The 22,312-nt window shown below is 31.8% G+C and overlaps 1 protein-coding gene across 5 annotated transcripts in view; it reads right to left on the bottom strand.

The window, feature by feature from the left end:
* Ccdc91 (coiled-coil domain containing 91) overlaps positions 1 to 22,312 on the bottom strand; it is a 330,550-nt gene that overhangs the window by 77,185 nt on the left and 231,053 nt on the right. For 4 of the 5 annotated variants that reach the window (XM_078014979.1, XM_005339928.5, XM_078014978.1 and 1 more), the window contains 3 exons: positions 21,039 to 21,131; positions 20,877 to 20,945; positions 18,909 to 19,085 (listed from right to left, as the gene is read on the bottom strand). In XM_078014979.1, coding sequence (XP_077871105.1) covers positions 18,909 to 19,085; positions 20,877 to 20,945; positions 21,039 to 21,131 — 339 coding nt within the window. The remainder of the gene's footprint in view (positions 1 to 18,908; positions 19,086 to 20,876; positions 20,946 to 21,038; positions 21,132 to 22,312) is intronic. The other variant, XM_040280858.2, reaches the window with a different exon arrangement.

The following is a 22,312-nucleotide window of genomic DNA, read 5'->3' on the forward strand; positions in this document are numbered from 1 at the left end:
GTCTTGTTCTTTAATCAGATAAGACACCTGTGAATTAAAGAAGATATTTTCCCTTTTAAATCCATTCTATAAGGCTGGGGTTGTGGCTCAGTGGTTAAAAAAAAAAAGTGTGAGGCACTGGGTTCGATCCTCAGCACCACATAAAAATAAATAAATAAAATAAAGGTATTGTGTCTGACTATAAATAAATAAATAAATAAATAAATAAATAAATAAATAAATAAATAAATAAATAAATAAATCTATCTATCTATTATATAAAAGTGTGTGTATGTTTTAATTTAATTTTTATTGGTTTTTCTACTTGAAAAAAATTAAAAATTAAAAAATTTAATTTTTCAAATTAAAACTCACTGAGTTGCTTAGGCCTTGCAGTTGTTTAGGAAGGCTTTGAACTTGTGATCCTCCTGCCTCAGCCTCCTGAGTCACTGGGATTACAGGTATACACCACCATGCCTGGCTATAAGACAATATTTAATCTTTACATGTTATAAATGCTGATACATTTTATCATTCAACATATTTGTATTTAGCATATATTTTTATCATTCAGCATATATTTTCTTCTCTCAAGTGATGCTTTATTGTATATAGAAATAATGACATCATTGCACTACAGATTAAGTGGGAAATCTGTTGTAGTATACCAAAATAACTGACACTTTAGTTTGTGAAACACAGTATCTCTTGAATATAATGATTCTGAACCACACCTGAGTTAGACACATATACAAAATATAAAGCTAATAAAATGGAAAATTTAAAAACTAAGTACTCTGCATCTCAGTAATTAAAATCTGCACCACTATAATGTGGATAGAATAATTTGTTATTTGAAAATCAAGCTATTTGCAATAAATAAAATAATTAAGGAGCTATTAAGCACTTAAATCTTGTCAGTTTGGTAAAATCATTTCTTCTTTTCATTAACTATTTTCACATTAATGATACACCCCAAATGGTCAAATTGTGTTATTCCCCCAGATAGAGATATTGAATTTTATTTATTTATTTATTTTAATAAAAGTTAAAGTCACCAAAATTTCAAGTCTTGGGACATGTTTGATTTTATATCCTGTTTCAGTCTTCTTTCCTCCAAAATGTATATCTGTTCTTCCTTCAACATTTAAATTGCCACCACTTGGGCTTAGGCTGCCCTCTTCTTCCATATTAATTGTCCCAGAAACTTTAACTTCATATGTTCTTAACTTTATAAGTTCTTCTGCTTTAATGCATCACATGTAAGGCTGCCCAGTTATTCTTTCCAAAAAGATTTAACCCCTGTCACTCTTGACAATAGAGTCTTCAGTGGCATTATTTCAGATAATGTTAAGTGTGAATTGGCCTATTAGATTTCAATGAATCTCATATTCTGTTCAAGCATATCAATTCCATCTCTGTTTTGTATTATTTTCCCCCAAAGTATTTCCAATTTCTGACATATTGATACCTACCAACCTCTATGCTTACTCCATTGTTCATGTCTTCAAATGCCTCAACCAGTTGTGCTTTGTTACCTCTTACTCTGTCTTGAATTAGAGCAGTTTATATATTTAACACATTCCCATAGCTTATTGCAAGGTCTTCAAAGACAATGATAAAATTTATTTATGCTTTTATCCTCTGTAGGAAATACCATTTTGTCACGTATATAATCTGCAGTTCCTTGGACATGATACACTCTCCTACCTTGGAATGATTTTCTCTTATCCTTCCCCAGTATTTGCCAGGTCTCCTTTTCCTACTGCATGACTCAGTTTAACTATTATCACTTCTATGAACCTTTCTGAATTTCCACATCTTCTCACAGTGTGGGGGCATCTAGCAACCCTTCTACCTATGTGTTCAGGGAACATCCTATATTTTGCCACTTTCAAAACATTCTGTACTTTAGAATTGTAATAAGTGGTTTAATTGTCTATTTTACCAACTTGATATCCTTGTGAAACAAAGGATTATATTTATTACAAACCATAAATATGATTAGAACTCTAACAGAGTATCTGATAACGTACACATGCACAGTTTATCCTCATGAACACTACATTCTGGATCGTAATCATCCCATAAAATTTCATGTAGTACACGTGTGGCACTCTTGGAGGTGGTGGAACATTTAACAAGTGGGTCCTAGTGAGAGGTCTTTACATAACTCGGGGTCATGATTTTGGCCTCTTCCTTTTCTCTTTCATTTCTTGGCTATGAATAGAGTTGTTCTGTTCTGAAACATGATTTTGCCATGCTAAGCTGTACCCCACTAGAGGCCTAAGGGCACTGTGTTCACCAGATTATGGACTGTAACCTCCCATAACCTCCCACATAACCTTTTTCTCTTTAGAAGCTTATTATTTCAGGTATTTTATTATAGCAACAGAAAGCTGACTAATACAATGACTGTGCGAATTTTTCTCCCCAATTCAAAGAAAATCTACTTGAGAGTAGGGACCATATCTTACATTTCTTTCTTCCGCCAGAACAGCTAATACAATGGTTATGTATTAGCTGTTATGGCTAATATTAGGCTCCTATTAGGACAAAAGAAATGCCTAATTATTCTATTTATTAATTACTTAGATCATAATTCAACATCCATTAAAATATGCAAAACTTGATGGAAAAATATTTTAAATTTATCCTTAACTGCAGTTACTCATGAGAATTTTGTACATACTAGGCATCACACAACTTCTTCAACTATGGAATAAGTTTGAATAATAACTGTCTCATGTCCTGTTTCATATAGATTTTTACAAGGTACTTTTTGCTTTGTTTTACTTTATATCTCAGAATCCTCACAAATCTAACTTCATAATATAAGCAAAGAGAAAGGAACATAATGCAAATTGATACTGACAAGCTGGTACTTCACCTGGTTTCAATAATTGTCAAGTATTGCTGTGTTGCCCTCCAATTTATATTGTTTTTTTTTTTTTCTGGGATCAAGCACAAGGTCTTCTACATGCTAGGAAAATGCTCTACCAGTGAGCCTCATGCCCAGCCCACCTTCTAATATTTAAAATATCTTATAGCTTTTGAGTTCATTGGAACATCTATGGTTTCTTGATGCACAGTCTGAAAAACACATAATGTAATCACCAATAACCATCAATTTACCTGCAGCTTAGTATGCACTGCATAATGCTAGGTGTTAAAACCACTGAAGTGATTAAGGTTGTAATATTAATAATAGTAATGATCAAACAACAGTAGCAGTGGCCAACCTAGCAGAAAAGCAACACTTGCTGTTCTAAGGATTGTGCTAAGTAAGTTAAATTAATTTATGCTGAATTATAAACTCTTCTGTAAAACAGCTGAAGATTCTGTGATTTAACAAAAACATACAATAAAGAAAGCAGAATTAAACAGCAATGCACATATTTGAAATATATCTTAAAGGATTTTATAGTAATTTCTGAGAGTTTTCTACAATTATGAAAATCATAGATTTTTTTTGAATGGTAATAATTGGGTAAAAATCTGTGGAATAGCAGATTATCAAGTATCTGTAATTTCAGAGAAATAGAAACAAAGATGCTTAGTTTAGAAAGGACAATAGAGATTATATTCTATAATACTTTCTTCAATTTTCACCCAATGCAAACTTTTTAAAATTATTTGTTCTTTTTAGATATACATGACAGTAGAGTGCATTTTATACATTCATGGAGTATACTTATTCTAAATACACACACACAAACACACACACACACACTTATTCTAAATAGGATCCCATCTTGTGGTTGCACATGATGTGGAGTTGTGTATTCATATATGAATATAAGAAAGCTACGCATGATTCATTCTACTGTCTTTCCTGTTCCCTTCCTCCTCCCCTTCCCTTCATTCCCCTTTGTCTAATCCAATGAACTTCTATTCCCCTGGCCCGCCCATTGTGTGTTAGCATCCACATAATCCTAGTGACTTAGGGAGATTGAGGCAAGAGAATTGAAAGTTCAAGATCAGCTTCAGCAATTTAGTGAAACCGTATCTCAAAATTAAAAAAATAAAAAAGGCTGGGGGATGTAGCTCAGTGGTAAAGTGCTCCTGGGTTGAATCCCTAGTACCAAACAAAGAAAAAAAAAAAAAGATTTCCTATTATAAACAAGGTTACCATCAAATGGTGGTAAATAAAAACTTCAAAACAAACAAATCAAAATTAAAGAAGTTAATTCAGAAAACTTTGAGAATTGTGAAACTATTTGGCCTGCTAAGCTAAACTAGAAATGCTATTTCCTTTTTTCAGGGTCAGGTGGCAATACTAAATTTCTTAAAGAAAATTTAACCGCTGATTGTAATGTCTGTGGCTTTTGGGGAAAACATAACCCCAAATTATAGTGGCTGTGGTTATAGACTATTATGAAGGGCTTCCATCGTCAGACATAGTTTGAGTGTCTGTATGCACTGGAGTCCTTTTACAGGACTTTGCTGGAACAGCAAAATTAATGACTATCCTTTTTGTTTTTTTCAGACTGTGGTGTCAATAACAAATGTATTTTTCCTTAACAGAAATTTTCAAGGGACACTGAATTAACTTAATATGAAAATGAGTACATCAGAGTCATAAAATCGTATTTGTGTCTTGGGGAAAAAAGTACTAATACACAATCAACACCATGGTTTATACTTCATGTATGAGGAAAGAATGCTCCCCTCCAAAAAAAAGTCTCTTAAATAAGTTCTGAGAAATAATACCATAATCCTTAGGCATTGTGTTTTTGTGGTTTTTTTGTTTTTTGTTTTTTTTTTTTTTGGTCACAGTTTAACATTTATCTCCTCAGTTAATGCCAGTATTAGTACACAGAAAACACAGAGGTAAATTATAAACTAGAAGCTGTTTTATCCCTCTTTCATATTTTTAGTTATGTTTATAATGATTGTTTTGAGTTTGCCAATTCTATCCTTTTCTCATGCCTACTGTGACTTAGTGGTCAAAGAAGGACATTAATTATTATCAATTATGTTTTATTTTCAGATTGTTTAAAAACTCATTTGAGTGAAGTGAATTAAACTTTAGAATTAGAAAAGGGCTTTCAGGCTTTAAAAAATCCCTCAGTCAATGCTCAAGTAGTTTGTAGGCCCCTCAGGAGTGACTCTTCAGGTTCTAGGTATTCCCTACTGGCTGCCAGAGAACCAGAGCACGGAATTTGCACTGTATTCTGCAAATTCGTAAAAGCTTAGCAGAAGTGCAGAAGCTGCTACTCACACATGATCCTGAGCATCCTAGAAAGTGTGGATGAAGCTCTGGCCACCCACCATGGATAAGAAAGTGTTTTCAAAAGCACCTGCTGCTGGGCATGGTGGCACATGCCTGTTATTCCAGAAACTCAGGAGGCTGAGGGAAGACGATCATAAATTTAAAACTAGTTTGGGCAACTTAGTGAGGCTGTATCAAAATAAAAATTTAAAGGGGACAGGGGTATAAATCAGTGGGAGGATAAACCTGGATTAAATCTCCAGTCCTCTATCCAAAACCCAACAGCAATGACAACAAAAAAATCCCATCATTAACATTAACAATCTTATTATTTCCTTGTAAATACAACAATGTAGGTGTGATACTCTTTCTGTTATTACAAGTTAAGCTGAAGTAGCCATATTCTTTCTAGGTAGAAGATGGACATATTCCAGAAGAGTGTCACATAGAGCTCTATCCAGAAAATATTTCTATATTTGTTTTCAAATAACACATCTGTACTTATTAATTCCAAAGTTTGATCTGTAGTCTTGATGACTCAACCTGAACTCCAGACCCATATTTCTAACTACTTAATTCAACATTTCCTCTAGGGTTATGTATAGTATTCAAAATTTAATACACACAAATGAAATTTTTATCCCAATGAAACTCAATTCTTCCTCACTATTCTGAATGAAGTAAGAGACTGAAATTACAATCTATGCAGTAATTTATTCTAGAAATCCTTTTTAATCTACTTTATTAAGAAACTACTAACATATGATAAATTTTACAAGTAAAATGCATAAATTCATAAATTTTTTTTTTCAAATAAAACCAGTGGTACAATAAAGTTATTAAACATTATCATAGCCCTCAAAAAGTTCCTCTGCCCTATGGAAAATACTGATTTGTTTTTCCTCTTATATAATTTTTATCATTTCTGGAATTATATATAAATGAACTTATATAGCATGTAAAAATATTTTATTAATGTGGCTTATTGACTTATTTCCTAAATTTCTGATCTAATAAAAAACCGCTGCCACTCTACTCAGGCAAACACATAACCCCCATTTTTTCTTCATAGCCTGTATCACTGTATGGAATTATCTTATTTATTACAGCAGTTTTTTAAAATTGAATGTATGTTCCATAAAGGCCTAGGAACTTGTCTACCTTGTTCAGTGCTATATGCCAAAATCTTTTAGAAGTACTAACACTTGGTAGATACTGAATAAATGCTGCAGAATGAATGAATGAAAGCAATACCTTCTTGATGTGTTTATTAAACTATTCATTTCCTAGATGATTTAAAAGTCAAATTATATGATCAATGAGATAAATCTGTACTTTATACTAAGATGAGAACATTGAGCAAAGAGCAAGGCCTCTGGAACTAGACTGCCTATATTTGAATCCTGCCTGTTGCCATCTCTAAGGAATCATGTGGTCTACAACAAGTTACAAAATCTCTATATGTTTTAGTTTATTTATCTAAAAATATGGGGATACCTCATAAAGGTGGTTGTGAATTAAGTGAGATTAGAGATGTAAAGTGCTTGGCACTTACTTAGAATTGAATTAATGATATACAGATTGTCATATTTATCACCATTTCAATGAAAGCTACCATCAGCACTATCTTACTATTTTCTATAGATGTAGCTAAGAAAAGTATTCCATAAAAATATGCCTTTTTTGTTGTTGTTGCTATGATAGCCTAGTATATTTGTTTATAATAAAGTCAGTCAAATAAAACTTGAACATGAATAACTATTATTGTTTTCTTGTTTTTTATGTTTTCTTTATTATTATATTGTTTTTATCATTTTTTTGTCATATAGCACTGAATATTAAATTTTTGTAACACTAAATATTTGAGGATATTTCCCAAAGAAATAAGAAGGATATTAATTATAAATATAAAAATCATGTTACTCCAGGGTATGAAAAGAATAAAAAAGTTGTATTTCAAACTCCTATCTCAACCAGAAAAGGGGAAAAGTTTATTTGTAGTCTATATTTCTAGTCCTACAACATAACTAATTTAGGATAATTAATTAATCTTGGGGGATTTTTACAAACAAGAATAATTCATTGCTTTTGCCAATTCATTTCTCCTAGTGAATTTTAGATTAATTAATGATGTAATACCTACAAATTTATGTGAAAATAAGGAATTAATATAATTCTCAGGAAGCATCTTCCAGAAAATGTACTCATTAAGGATATTTATTAATTTAATTTTATATTAATTAATAATATATTAATTTATTAATTTAATTTTCCTATGCCTTGGGCATTTAGAAAAATATTAACATGCCACATCAGATAATGTTAGCAACAGGTAGACTAGGAAACTCCTGAATCCTGTGTGTCTGCATGAACACAATATTCCAACAACAATATCTGTTGTGAGAAATTCAGACACAAGCTGAGAAGTTCCTCCACCTTAAGGAAGCAGAAAATCAGCCACAACAAAGCTGGTTCATCAAGTTGAGACCCAATTATTACCATAATCACTACTCTCGATACTGTACCATACAACTGGAAGGAAAGTCCCAGTCTCAACTCTCTTGTGGAGAGAGACGTGGACTGTATGTCCAAGAAATCTTTCTGGGAACTACCTGGGGACTGGCTTCTGTCTCACCTGGCTCAGAGCAATGACAGGACCTGTCATAGTCTAAATGATTAAGGGTCAGTGAGAACAAACAGGGTAGTTGAAATTAGAATGCAGGCAGCTGCCACAGCCTCCACCTCTGCTTAGTGCTGAAGTAGCAGAAAACCTCTGGTCGTAGCTTCTCACTAGAGAAAGAAAAGGCTGAACTACATGTCCAAAGTTTCAACTTTCCCAGAGGCTGCCTGGGGGTCTGGCTTCTGTCTTACCTGCCCAAAGCACTAACCCAACATATTCCAGACAGATGGAAGCTGACTGAAACAAACATGGCAGTTTGGATTAGCACAAAGTTTGCAGTGGCCACCAGAATCTCTGATCAGGCTGACTGACGAGGCTTTTCCAACCCAAAAAGTCAAGAAAAATAAATAAACAAACAAGGAATGATGTCCAAAACAAAGGAACAAGATAACTCTCCTGAAAATAACCCTAATGAAGTAGAGATAATTGACAAAATTCAAAATAGTCATCACTGGCTGAGGATGTAGTTTAGTAGTAATATGCTTGCCCAATATGCAAGAGGACCTGGGTTCAACTCCAGCACTATAAGCAAAACAAAACACACACACACACACACACACACACACACACACAAAAAAAAAAAAAACCCAAAAAACAATCATTATAAGCATGCTAAATGAGCTAGGAGAACAGACAGAGGATGCTAAAATACTATAATAGTATAATAGCAGTAGGTAAATCACTTTTAATTCTAGAACCCAAGGTAAAAGAATATTTTTAAAACTATAAAAATAAATGACTATTAAATATGTTAGAGAATATAAAGGGTTGTAAACTGTGACATCAATCACATAAGCATTTGTGTGAGGAGAAGAAATAAAAGTAGAATTTCAAAGTTATTATCCATTTAACATGGACTATCAAGATACTTTGTATAAGTATCATGGTGATCACAAAGAAAATACCTATATAAAAGAAAATAGAGACATCAAAACAGATTAATATAAAAAAGTAATGAATTGAAAAGAAAGCAGAAGAGGAAAAGAGGCATAACAGAACTATAAGACAGCAACAAATGCTTAATAAGAAGGTGATAGTAGGGCTGGGGCTGTAGCTCAGTAGAAGAGCCCTTGCCTCACATGTGTGAGGCACTGAGTTCGGTACTCAGCACCATGTAAAAATAAATAAAGATATTACAAAAAAAAAAAAAAGCAAAAGGTGATAGTAAGTTCTTCTTCCTCAGTAATTATTTTAAATGCAAAGATACTAAACTCCTCAGTCAAAAGACAGAGTGGCTGAATGGATAAAAAAGCAAGATCCAAAGATAGTCTTTGTATTAGAGATAAACTATAATTTTAAAAACACACACAAACTGAAAGTGAAGGGATGAAAACAAATATATCATGCAAAGGTAACCAAAAGAGAACAGAGATGGCCATGCTTATAACACACAAATTAGATTCAAAATAATTATAATATACAAATATGGCTATTAAATAATGTAAATGCCAATGTGCTAGGAATATACACTAATCATAAGTTATATATGTCCCAAAAGCAGAGCACCCAAACTTGTGAAGCAAACATTGATAGAAATGAAGGGAGAAGTAGACAACAATAAGTATGAGACTTCAAGTACTACTTCCAACAATGGACAGAATATCCAGAGAAGAACATCAATAAGGGAATAGCAAATGTGAACAACAGTACAAACAAATGGAATGAAAAGTCATATAAAGAATATTCCAAACAGCAGCTGCAGAACCCATGTTTTGAATAACAGCAGAAAAATGCACAATCTTCTGAAGTACACATGGAACATGTTAGGTCACCAAACAAGAATTAATAAACTTAAGATTGATATTATACTATCTATCTTGCCTCAGCACAACGGAAATGAAACTATATATCAGAAAGAGAAATGAAAAATTCACAAATATGTGGAAAAATTAAACTACCTATTCCTAAGTAACCAATCAGTTAAAGAAGAAACCGAAAAGGGAAATCAGAAAATAGCTTGATACAAACAAAAACATAATATACCAAGAACCATGGGATACAGTTAAAGCAGTACTAAGAGGTAAGTTTACAGCAATAAAGGTCAACATTAAAAACTAAATCTCGGGCTGGGGATTTGGCTCATGCGGTAGCGCGCTCGCCTGGCATGCGTGCGGCCCGGGTTCGATCCTCAGCACCACATACCGACAAAGATGTTGTGTCCGCCGAGAACTAAAAAATAAATATTAAAAATTCTGTCTCTCTGTCTCTCTCTCTCTCCCCTCTCTCACTCTCTCTTTAAAAAAAAAAAAAATAAATCTCAAAGGGCTGGGGTTGTGGCTCAGTGGTAGACCTCTCACCTAGCATGTGTTAGGCACTGGGTTTGATCCTCAGCACCACACAAAAATAAATAAACAAAATAAAGGTATTGTGTCCATCTACAACTAAAAAAGAAATTCTTAAAAAAAAATCTAAATTTCAAATAAGCAAATATCTACACTAGAAAAAGAACTAAGCTTAAAGTTACCAGAAGGAAAAAAATAATGATTAGAACAGAAAAAAATAGGGAATAGCAGAACAATATGAATAATGAAACTAAAAGTTGTTTTCCTGATAATAAGCATGAAATGACAAAATTTTAGCTACTCTAAGAAAGGAAGATTCAAATGAATAAAATCAGAAATAAAAGAGGGGCATTACAACTGATGCCACTGGCAGGGAGTGAGGGAAAAACATAAAAGAAAGAAAAAATTATATGCAAATAAACTGAATAACCTAGAAGAAATGGATAATTTTCTGGAAACATAAACTTACCCATATTGAATCATGAAGAAATATAACATCTACACAGATATATAACAGTAAAGAAAACAAACAATTAGTCAAAAAGTTCCCAGTATAGAGAAGCCCAAGAACAGACGCTGTCAATGGTAAATTTAAGCATTTAAAGTAAGAAATATTCCCCAAATTATTTCTTCTATTCCACATTATCCTGACACCAATGTCAGACAAAGATATCAAAAAAGAAGTATATTACTTGCCAACATCCTTATGAATACAGATGAAAATGTCCTCAACAAATACTAGGAAATGGAATTCAACAGCACATTAAAAAAAAAAAAATCACACACCACGACCAAGTGGGATTTAGCCCTGGGATACAAGGATGGTCCAACATATGAAAATCATTTTATGTGATAAACCACATTAAAAGAATTGATATAAAAATCATATGATCATCTCAGTAGATGAAGAAAATGTACTATAAATCCTAGCCAGAGAATTTAGGCAAGAGAAAGAATAAAAGGAATCCAAATCAAAAGAAGCAAGATGATCTTTGTTTGCTGATAACATGATCTTATTTTTGAAGTTTCCACCTCCAAAATTTGTTAGAACTATAAATGAATTAAGTGCTCACAGGACACAAACATAACATTAAAAATCATTGATGTTTATATACATAAACAAGAAGCTCTGCATAAAGGAAATCAAGAAAACAATTCCATTTCCAATAGTGTGAAAAAGAACACAATACTTAGAAATAACTAAGGTGGCAGAAGCCTGTACACTGAAAACTACAAAACATTTGTGAAAGAAATGAAAGACAGAAATAACTGGAAAGACATCCTGCGTTTTAGGATTGGAAGACTTGATCATTACAATGTCCATGTTATTCAAAGTGATTTAAAGATTAAAGGCAGTCCTCATAAAAATCCTAATGGTATTTTTCTTTTTTACAGAAGTAGAAAAAACAATCTTAAATTCATATGAAACCAGAAAGAACTAATAATAATAATAATAATAATTATAATACGTCTTAAGGACAAAACCTCACTTAAAAACACATTACACAGCTACAGTAATTAAACAACATGGTGCTGCATAAAGAAATGCCAATTAAATGGAAAAGAGAGCCCAGAAATAAGACCACGCATATACTGTCAACGTCCACAATGATGCTAAAAATTCACACAGGGAAAGAAGAGTCTCACTTCCCTATGTCAACAAATGGTGTTGGGTTCATATGCAAAAGAATAAAACTGGAATTTTGTCTGACATCATATAAAAATATAAATTCAAAATGAATTAAATATTTAAATGAAAGAAAAAAAACTGGAATCCTAGAAGAAAACATGAAGGAAAAAATTCATGACATTCAATTTGACAATAATTTCTTCAATGCAACACTAAAGACAACAAAAGAAAAACAGACAATAGCAGTATATCCAACAAAAATAGCTTCTATAGAAGAAAGGGAATAATAATAATAATAATAATAATAATAATAATAATAGAAAGCAATAAAGAAGAAAAGGCAATGAGAGAAAAATGTTTTAAGTATTTGAAAATCATAAATATGATAAGGGATTAATGCCAAAAATAGGTGATAAGGAATTCATACAACTCAATAGCAAAACAAAATAATAACAATAAAAAAAATTTTAAAAAATTAAAACAACAAAGAAGTTGAATACACAATTTTCAAAGACAACATACAAACATCCAACAGGTATATGAAAATGTATACAACGTCACCAACCATCAGAAAAATGTAAATTCAAAGTCTAATGAGATACCAACTCATATCTGATAGGCTGACTACTTTAAGACAAATGATAAGTATATGCAAAGAAGTAGATAAAAGGGAATGTTTGTGCACTGTAGGTGGGAATGTAAATTTGTTCAGCCACTATGCAAATCAGTAAGAAAGTTCCTCAATAAATAAATAAATAAACAAACAAACAAATAAATCCAGCTACCATATGATCCCAAAGCTCCATTTTTCTGGGTATATAATCAAAGGAAATTAGTATCTTAGATATATGTACTCCTGTTCACTGCAGCATTGTTCATAATAGACAAGATATGGAACCAATATTAGTGTTCACGAATGGATGAATAAATAAAGGAAATACCTCATCCCATCTACCCAATACTTTTATTTAGCAATAAAAAAGGAGTTTTTGCCACTTATGAGAACATGAAGAACATTATGCTAAGTGAAATAAGTCAGTCACAAAAAAAATATTGTATGATCTCACTTCTACATGGAATTTAAAAAAAATCAAACTAACAAAAATAACAGAATAGTGGTTGCTGAGGGCTGGGGTGGCAGAAGTGCAAATATGTTGATTAAAGTTACAAACTTTCAGTTAGAAGATGATCAGATTCTAGGGAACTGAACATACAGCACAGATACTGATGTATATGTTCAATAATTTGATTGTGATACTTCATTACATAGCATATAAACATCAAATCAAATACATGCGTTGAAAATATAAGGAAAAAGAAGATAGTTTGGCTGTCTTGTAAAGTCATACTTGAGCACTGTAGCTTCATCAACAATGTTTATCAAAAAAAAAAATCTTTCAATTTGTTAAGTGGAAGACATACCATGTTCCAAATGTCATGGTTCTAATTATGAACAAAACCTGAAACATGCTAGTTATGAGATGGTTTAAGATGCCAGCAATTTCATTTACACAAGTCACAGTAAGTCCTTAACACTACCTTTCCAAAGTTGAAATCCCAAACAAATGCACTTTTCAACAAGAAATGATGCAGTAAAAATTTGATAACAACAAATAATTCAAAAAGCTATACCATCCATCTCATTTTACATTTCTTTCTCCTTTGTATTATGATAAATTGGAATAACTAGCTTTGTTCTACGCAATGATAATGGTAAGACTTCTAGTACTGGTTTATTACATAATTAACACAAACTGCCTTGCTTGGGAAACTATAGAAGGTAACTAAAACAAAAATGGAGTTAAAAACGTTTTAATATAATTAAGAATTTTATTTTGTACAAAAATATATTGATTTGAGATCAGGGGAACAAAACAAGAAAGTAAATTCAGTGTCTTCTGTTTAGGCTACTGTAGTAAAATACCTTAAGCAAGGTATCTTCTAAGCAATTGAAACTTATTTTTGATACTTTTAGAGACTAGGACATCAGTGGTAACGGGCCAGCAAATTTGATGTGTAGTGGGGTTTCAATGTTCTCATACCTGGTGTATTCTCACTGTGGCCTCACACAGTATAAGGGTTCTCCTAGCTCTCTTAAGTCCCTTAAAAGGACATCCCATTCATGAACACAGAAGCCTCACAACCTAATCACCTTCAATAAAAGAGAATTAGGATCACAACACATTAACTCTGAGAGGACACAAATACTCAGATTATAGCACCCAGCCATTCAAAGTCTATTTACCTTGATGACATTTGCCTATTCTGACATTAAGCAATGGAAGAAAACAAAGTAACATATTTGATTTAAAACAAAAAAATTTTAAAAATGAGACAGAAAATTATTCAGAAGTTTAATTAACTAAAATTAAGAATACAATAAATAGATTTAAAAAGCAAACTAGAGAGTGAATTAATGAGTTGGAAAGTAGAAGACATTAGCCATAAGCATGACAGAAAAATCAATTTTAAATTAACAAGTAATTAATAATACTTAAATTATTAAGTATCTTAGAGAAAACAGTGAAAATTTATGTATATAAATAAATAATTGGTGGCCCAGGAAGACCTAATGTATGAAAATATAGTAGGATCAAACTTTCCAGAAGTAATGAATCACAATAAGTTGTAGATATAATAACACCTTCTGAGGAATTTTAATAGAATTTATCTGCTGATGATTTTATATTACAAAAAATACACAGCAAAATTACCTCCTGAAGACCCTATACTAGGGTCTCCATATTTATAATAGTATAAATATGGATGAGAAACATGCAACTCTCAGATGAGTATGCAAATTAGTGAATAAATAAGTACATGAATTGAATAGGCTGTAAGAGAACTATAAATGTGGAGAGCTCAAAGAGAATTTATTTCCCCAACAAGAGAATTTATTTCCCCATCAAAATGGTATGTACTCACAGGTAACATTAGGATAAGAAGTAAATGTGCACCTATGTATTCCCCCTTGCATTTACAGCAAAATGAACACTCTTTTTAAAAATTAATGAAGTAGTCCTTCAAAAAATTCTGATGCTAATTTCAATGAGCAACAATACTCAAAATATATGAGATATTATAAATCTAGAGGCATGGTTTTCTTTAGTTCTTTGAATAGAATTCTAATGGCATATTTAAAGACTTTGTCTATTAAGTCCAATACCTAAGTCGTTTTAACTTTGCTGTATTTCTTTATCCTATGTATGGATCATATTTTCCTGGTTTTTAAATCTAATAGTTTGTTTTCTTTTTATAAGAACTGGACATTTAAAATAATGTAATAAGTAGCAACATGAGAAATCCCTCCAAAATTGTTGTTGCTGCTTTTAAATATGATTATTGTTGCTATTTATTTAGGAACATTTAATGTAGTAACTTTTTTAGACTAAATCTGTGTGTAGTGTCACATACAGCTTCTGAAGTCTCTTACAGGAGTTATTTAATAGTCTTCTAATGATTGGATAGAGATTTCCTTAAATACCTTGAATTGAAAAGTCTTCCACTCTTTTTCAAGGGGCTCAGGTGTGGGACACAATATCAATGCTGCCAGTTTACAATTTTACCATAGCCATCACTTTTCTGCTTGTGTACAGTTCAAGGTCAGCTAGAGATTAGAGTCTTTTCAGGTCTTCTTAGGGCAGGTATGTGACCTTTAAGAACGCCAGGAGTAACTTAAAAAGTCAGAGGTTTTGTTTTGTTACTTTTTTTTTTGGCGGTGCTGAGGACTGAATTCAGGCCTTGTGCATGGTAGCAAATGCAAAACCACTGACTTACAGGCCCAGCCCCCAAAGTTAGAGCTGTTTAAAACCAACTATGGTAAACATTTGCTTCTTGTTTGTTTGTTTATTGCCATTCTCTTGTTTGCCCCAACTAATATTTCAGTCCAAGGCTGCTGAGAAGATAAACAGTTTGTTTATCTGAAAGCCCTGAAAGTCAGGACTTGACAGGAAGCTATCAGGTCAAATAGTAACAAATATCTAGGGACATGCCTCCTGTTTAGTTTCAAATTTTCTTACTCCTTCAGTGGCTTCTATATCATGGGTTTTCACAGTGTGTGTCAGGTGGGGGCTCAGACTCAGGAAAACAGATTCAGGATCCCAGCAGCTTGAAGAAGATGCAAGACACAGTTGGGATAGTAGACATTTGTTATTTAGAGGTGGCAGCAACCCCTAGCCTGTAGCATTAGCTTCATTTTTGCCCCAGCCACTTCCATTTAGCCTTCTCCTCCATTACCATTGGCCATTTTTATATGCAGTTCAGACGGAGAAGGCACATTGCCAACAGGTTACTTAAGTGGGTGCATGCTCACAAGCGAATGTTTATGACAACAAATACATACGCCAATTCAGGACCTTGGCTACATACTAAAATCACAGCCCACTTGAAGTCTCATCAAGGAAGCCTAACTATATCCACTTTGGGCTTGCCCTACAGTGTGGCTGTCTAGTTATAAGATTTTCAAGCTTTTTTGCAGCTGGGGAGAGGAGGATGGGAATAGAGCAAGTTAAAACTTCACAAGGTTGACTATTCTTAATACAATTTAATCATTTGTCTTGAATAAATGCTTGGATTGTTAAAAGACTTTGGTTAGTATCCAGAGTGCTAAAAAAGTTGATTTTGAAAAATTTTGCTAGTGTTTTCACTACCTTTATGAAAAAGCTAATTTGTGGAGGTTCTAATTTCACCATTCCAGCAGTCCTGCTTAGAGTTTTTTTTCAAAGACTATCAGAATCTTACAGAACTTATAGAAAAGTTGCATAATTTCTGAATTCTATCCTGTTTCATTAGTCCTTTTGACTATATATACCCAAAACAATACTATACAGTTTTAATTACACCAATTATCTTTCTGCCTCTGAAGCTTTGCTATGCCTCGAAGACTTTCCTCCTGCCTGACACACTCTTTCCCTAGCCATCCACAGGTGAATTCTTCAACTTATGCAGGTCTCAGTTTAAATGCTGGCTCCATAAAGAGCTCTCACCTGACTACCCTCACTCTCTAGCTACTTATACAGCTTTATTTTCAGGACACTAATAGTCGCTTGGCATTATGTTATATATTTATTAGTTTCCTACCATCTTCTTTACAAGATGGTAATCTTGAAAATTTCTTTGTCCATAACAGAAATAAGAACTGTGCCTGGAATGCAGCAGGTAATCACTTCAATTATGTAGAACAGCAAAGAATAAATTTGACCACAACCACTTACTTGATTATCCTGTTGGTTCAAATAGAACAGATTTGAGGTTCAGCTGGCTCCCAAGAAAAAAAGGAATTTATTTATTTGTCAATTTCCTAAAATGGGACCATGAAGTTTTAAAGGGCTATTGGAATGATAGATGTTTGGTTGTAGTAAAATCATATGAAAATAAGAATCTATTTACAGATGATTTGACTGCATTTGATATACCACTTTACTTTTGAAAACCTTAAAGTTACAATATTGTTCTTTCTTTTTTAACAATAATTCTTTATTTTTATTAATTTTTTGTAGTTGTAGATGGACAGCATGCTTTTATTTTATTTGTTTCATTTTTATGTGGTGCTAAGGATCAAACCCAGTGCCTCACACATGCTAGGCAAGTGCTCTACCACTGAGCTATAGCTTAGCCCCCCAACAACATTGTTCTTTCTGATAGATATTTCCTGTGCAATTCTTTTAGCTACATGGCAATTAAACACAAATACCAAACACACACACACACACATCTCTAGCAAAACCTTCAAGCATTTCTAAGAAAATAAACACAATGTATTGTAACATGCTTGGATTATCTTCACAATACTCTGAAACTACATGGGACAGATTTTAAAGTTTATTATATATATTACAGTTTGTCTTGCAGACCGCTGACAAACCAAAGGAGAAGTATGCTCTTTACACAAGTATTTTTATTTGAATGATGAATATGTGCTGATTCACTCATGCCCTCTTGTTCGATTTCATGGTGAACAATGGCCTACATCTATGTGAGGTTGGAGAAGTGAACTATAGTCCAAAATATATATTTTAGATAAACTCTACCAAATAAGGAAAAATAAACAATAATCTTTCCCTTGCTGGCATGAAGTTTCAAACTGAAAAGATGAACAACTGGATACTCAATATATATTGGATGATAGTAATAAGAGGTTACAGTAAGAATCAGAAAGTAATTATTAGTTTAATGAAAAATAAACAAACAAAAAGATCTGTGATTACACTATTGTTATCTCACTATAAATATAACCTACAGAACGACAGACAGGGTAAGCATGTGTTCTTAAGAATGAATTTAACTGGCATCCTTAAAAAAGAATTTAATATAGTCCTGGATATTGGAAACATGAAATTTTTAGGGCTTCATGAAGACGAGTCTTAAAAAATTTATTAGGTTGATTCTTTTGAAAGGGTAAGCACTTTGGCTACATTTATAACAACATATTTATACATTTATAACAATATAAAGCTACAAAGGTAAAGTATCCATGAAAGTTATCATTTGCTTTTATATATTTGCTTAAGGGATGATTTGTTCAAGTATCTCTGCCCACACAAAGAAAAGACTAAATGGAGGTAAAATAGAACCATACAAATTCAATCATGGAAAATGAAATTTAGGTCAGGTTTTTACTTGTTCGCACAAGGGCTAAAATGTTACTTTGTATATAGGACATGCTTATATCTGTGTATGTCCTTTATGAGACACAGAGTATATTTTTGAGGTTTTATTAACTATCGTTACCAATTAAAGGTACATAGATGTACAATTAGACATAAATTATTTGAATCAAACTGGTTTCTATATAAATATATTACTTTGTATTGATTATGTGTGTGAGAGGAAAAAAAGAAAACAAAAATAAAAAATCTTAGAATTTTACTATAGTTGCAATATAAAGGTAGATCTGACTTGTGAAAATAGAGTAAAAGATAAAATACATTACAAAATGTTTAATTGAAGAAAGAAAAGGAACATTAAAATATTAAAAATTACTAGAGTTTGAAACATTAATATCAAAAAACACTAAACACTGCTGAGTCTAAGGTAATTTCAAGTAAGACAAAATAATAGAAAGGCTACTTTATTTAGAGAAAAATAAGAAAAAAATGTTTTCAAAAAGTTTATTTTACTAACCTGACTTATTTTTCTTTGTTCTTGTATAGCTGTTTGAATTGCCTGGGATACTTTTTCTTGATCTTTTGCATGTTCTGTCTTCCATAATTCCCTTTCTTCAGCATGGGCTTTTTCCAAATTTTTTCGTTCTTCTTCTACTGCTTTCATAACTATCTCCTTCATTGCTTCTTTCTCAAGCTTCCAAACAAATTATGACCAAAACAAAAATATTTCCATGACTGACCTGGTTGACCCAAAACATAATTTGATCTTATACAGTTTAATTCTCACTTGCTATTTTTATTCTTATTAAATAGTTACATAAAATCATATTGTTCTTTTTTATTCCTACTTATTAAAATCCCTACTTATTTCCTAGGCATTTGTATACTTCAAAGAAGTCAAGCCTTTGTTTAGAGTAGCAGATTTCAAACTGGTCTTAAAACTCCTTTACTCAATAACTGAAAAGTTATTGAGTGTATCAAGAGGTTTTGTTTATGCTGGAGATATATCTATATATCTATATATCTAAATATATATAGATATAGATATTGAAATTCATTTAAAATTAAAAACTACAGTTTCCAAAATTTAAAAAGTGAGAAGAATGTTGTTTGTAAACTTCTTTAATCTTTTAAATATCTGACTTAGTAGAAGACTGCTAGATTCTCCTACCTTCCTTCTGTATTAAATCTGTAATGATAGGTTTTGGTTAAAGTACATAAGGAAAATTCAGTCTTGTAAAAATAGATGGTTAGAAAGCCAGGAGGAGAAATATTTAGTTAGTTTAGGTAACTGTAGATGTTCTTGATTATTTCATACCAAAATTTTTTCATATTGTTATATTACAATTCTTTCTTATACTTTGAATGAATTCTTTATCAACACATGATTTTCAAATGTGTTACTTAGAAAATATTGATCGACACATTTCTTTATATATAAAAGGAAAATAACATTTGTTAATATTATTTTCTATCTAATCATAAAAGTCTTGAAGTACTGGAAAACAGATTCAAATTTTCCAGATTTTAATTTTAATTTTCACTACTTCACAGTCCATTTCAAAGATAGATCTTTCTATTTTGTTCTCTAATCCATGCTCTGGGAGTTTAGAACCTGGTCTTCTTTGTTATCCACACCAAAAGTATGTTGATTTTATCTTCTCTTTCTAGAATTAGTCTATTTCCTTAATTTCCAATCTACTATTAGTCTATTTTTAACACTCTCTCTAACCCTGACTTTAGATGTACTCCATTAATTCCTTCCCTACTTTCAAGCTTGTGTTTTCCCAAATTTTCCAAATTAATGTCATACTTGTGCTAAAAACAATTCAACATGTCTTTGATATTTATGAAATCAAACTCAGTTCAGGATGCTAGCCATCCTTTAAAGGGACATTTCAAAAGTAATTTATTGTTTAAAAACTTCTATGACATGAACATACCATCTTCATGTTCCCCATAGTTTAATTAATTCCTCCTTGCCTTATTAGCATATAAGTAATATATTTTTTCTTAATGGGTTAAAATTCTTTATGACAAAAATCAGTCATCTTTAGATTTGCAAACTTGGCATAGTAGTATGCACATGCACGTAAGAGTCATTCAGTAACTATTAACTAAATTTAATTTAAAATCCAAAACTTCAAAGTTACTATTATAAACACATTTGTTAATATACATGTATATTAACCCACACAAACACTGATACATGCTCTATATCCTACCAGGTGGATATTTGTATCCTAACATATATGTTCATTTTAATATGTAATTAACAACATATATTTAAAAGCATTTTGGTGCCATCAGGATCTTATGTAATATGAATTTAACAAAAATGTAAAAAGTCATATCCTGAGTTTAAGAGGAAAGAAACATTTTTTGAATGAAACATTATAATAAGTAGACTTAAAAATTAATGAAAATAGTTTTCAACTCCACTTATTTTTAGAGAAAAGAAACCCATTATCACAGATGAAAATACCTTTGCAGCAGACACCAATGCCTCTTTATTTTTTTGCCTTTCTTCCTCCAAACATTTTTCTAGTATTTCCTGTAAATGATGATAGTGAGAAAGAACCTAAATGAATTATTTGAAGTAATAAAATACATTCTTTCCATACTCTGAGCACACTTAAAATATTACCTTCTGTTCTTGAGATTGCTGAATCAAAGCTTCCTTTATTTTTTCTTTAAACAGATCTTTCTCTGTATCTAGCATTTCAAGGAGCCTCTGATGCTAAAAAGGAAAAATAACTGAATTATGATTGTGACTCTGATACAATCTGATATTTTTGATGAAGCTTTCATCAAAAATAACTCTGAAATTAATTTTTCCTTAAAATAAAAAAATCTATTATGACAGCAAGGCACATTAATGAAGTCATTAAGTAATTAATTACAAGTGGGCCAAGTTTCCTCAGTCATCCAACAAGAACTAAATACAAAGAGGATACATAAGCTAAAATGACAATTTTTATAAAATTTGTTTTGAATGACAATTCTTAATTCTGACACTATGCTATATAGAGGACAGCATTCAAGCTTGCTTGCACAAAAATAAACCCGAAATTATCGTTTGAAACAAGCATTCTACTTAAAATATGCCTGAAATGAATTAATGGATCTGCTTGGGAAAAAATACAATTAGGTTTCTGGCTTTTCTCATTCATTATTTTAAACACAAGGCACTGTTAAATAGTGCTTTACATGAAGTAGTACCACAAAACCCTTACCCTTGCTATATTTGGGTAACTTGCCAGATTTTAATGAATCATTTCAACGATACTCATATTCTATTTACATGTTACCAGAAGAGGTAATTATTTAGTAGCTAAAATTAGCTCCAGTACTTCATAGTTATTACCTATAATAACTAAAAGCTGCATGATATAAGTAGCATATTAGGTAACACTTCACTTCCATTTGGTTATAATAACATATGTGCCTTTATTCTTTTTAGAGTACTATTAAACTAAGATATAAGTTCTGGTCTTTCTCATTCTTCCTCTCTTTTTATGCATGGGAAGAGGGGACAAAGGGTGGATTAGAAAAGTGGATATCATATTCAACTAGATTTAAAAATCAGTTTTTAGAAGATTTTAATATTTTGTGGGGATATTATATCTAGGTACAATGTAAGGAACTTTACAAATGTTATTAGTAAATGTTCACAATAACTTAGAAATGTGTTATTACATATTATCAATTTTAAAATTAAGTTACAGCTACATCAACTGCTTTGGTTCTTTGACTAAGAAATGGTTAAGTTGTAACTCAGACTCAGGAAGAGCTGAAAATAAAGAACATGGGATTCTCTAGAAATCTGAGGACTCTCAGATCTCTACTCCATCACCATGAATTGCATCATTGACTTTCTGGATTAGTCATATAATCATACTACTTATCTAGCCTTAAAAT

Source organism: Ictidomys tridecemlineatus, chromosome 6, assembly GCF_052094955.1.
Source record: "Ictidomys tridecemlineatus isolate mIctTri1 chromosome 6, mIctTri1.hap1, whole genome shotgun sequence".
NCBI classification, from domain to species: domain Eukaryota; kingdom Metazoa; phylum Chordata; class Mammalia; order Rodentia; family Sciuridae; genus Ictidomys; species Ictidomys tridecemlineatus.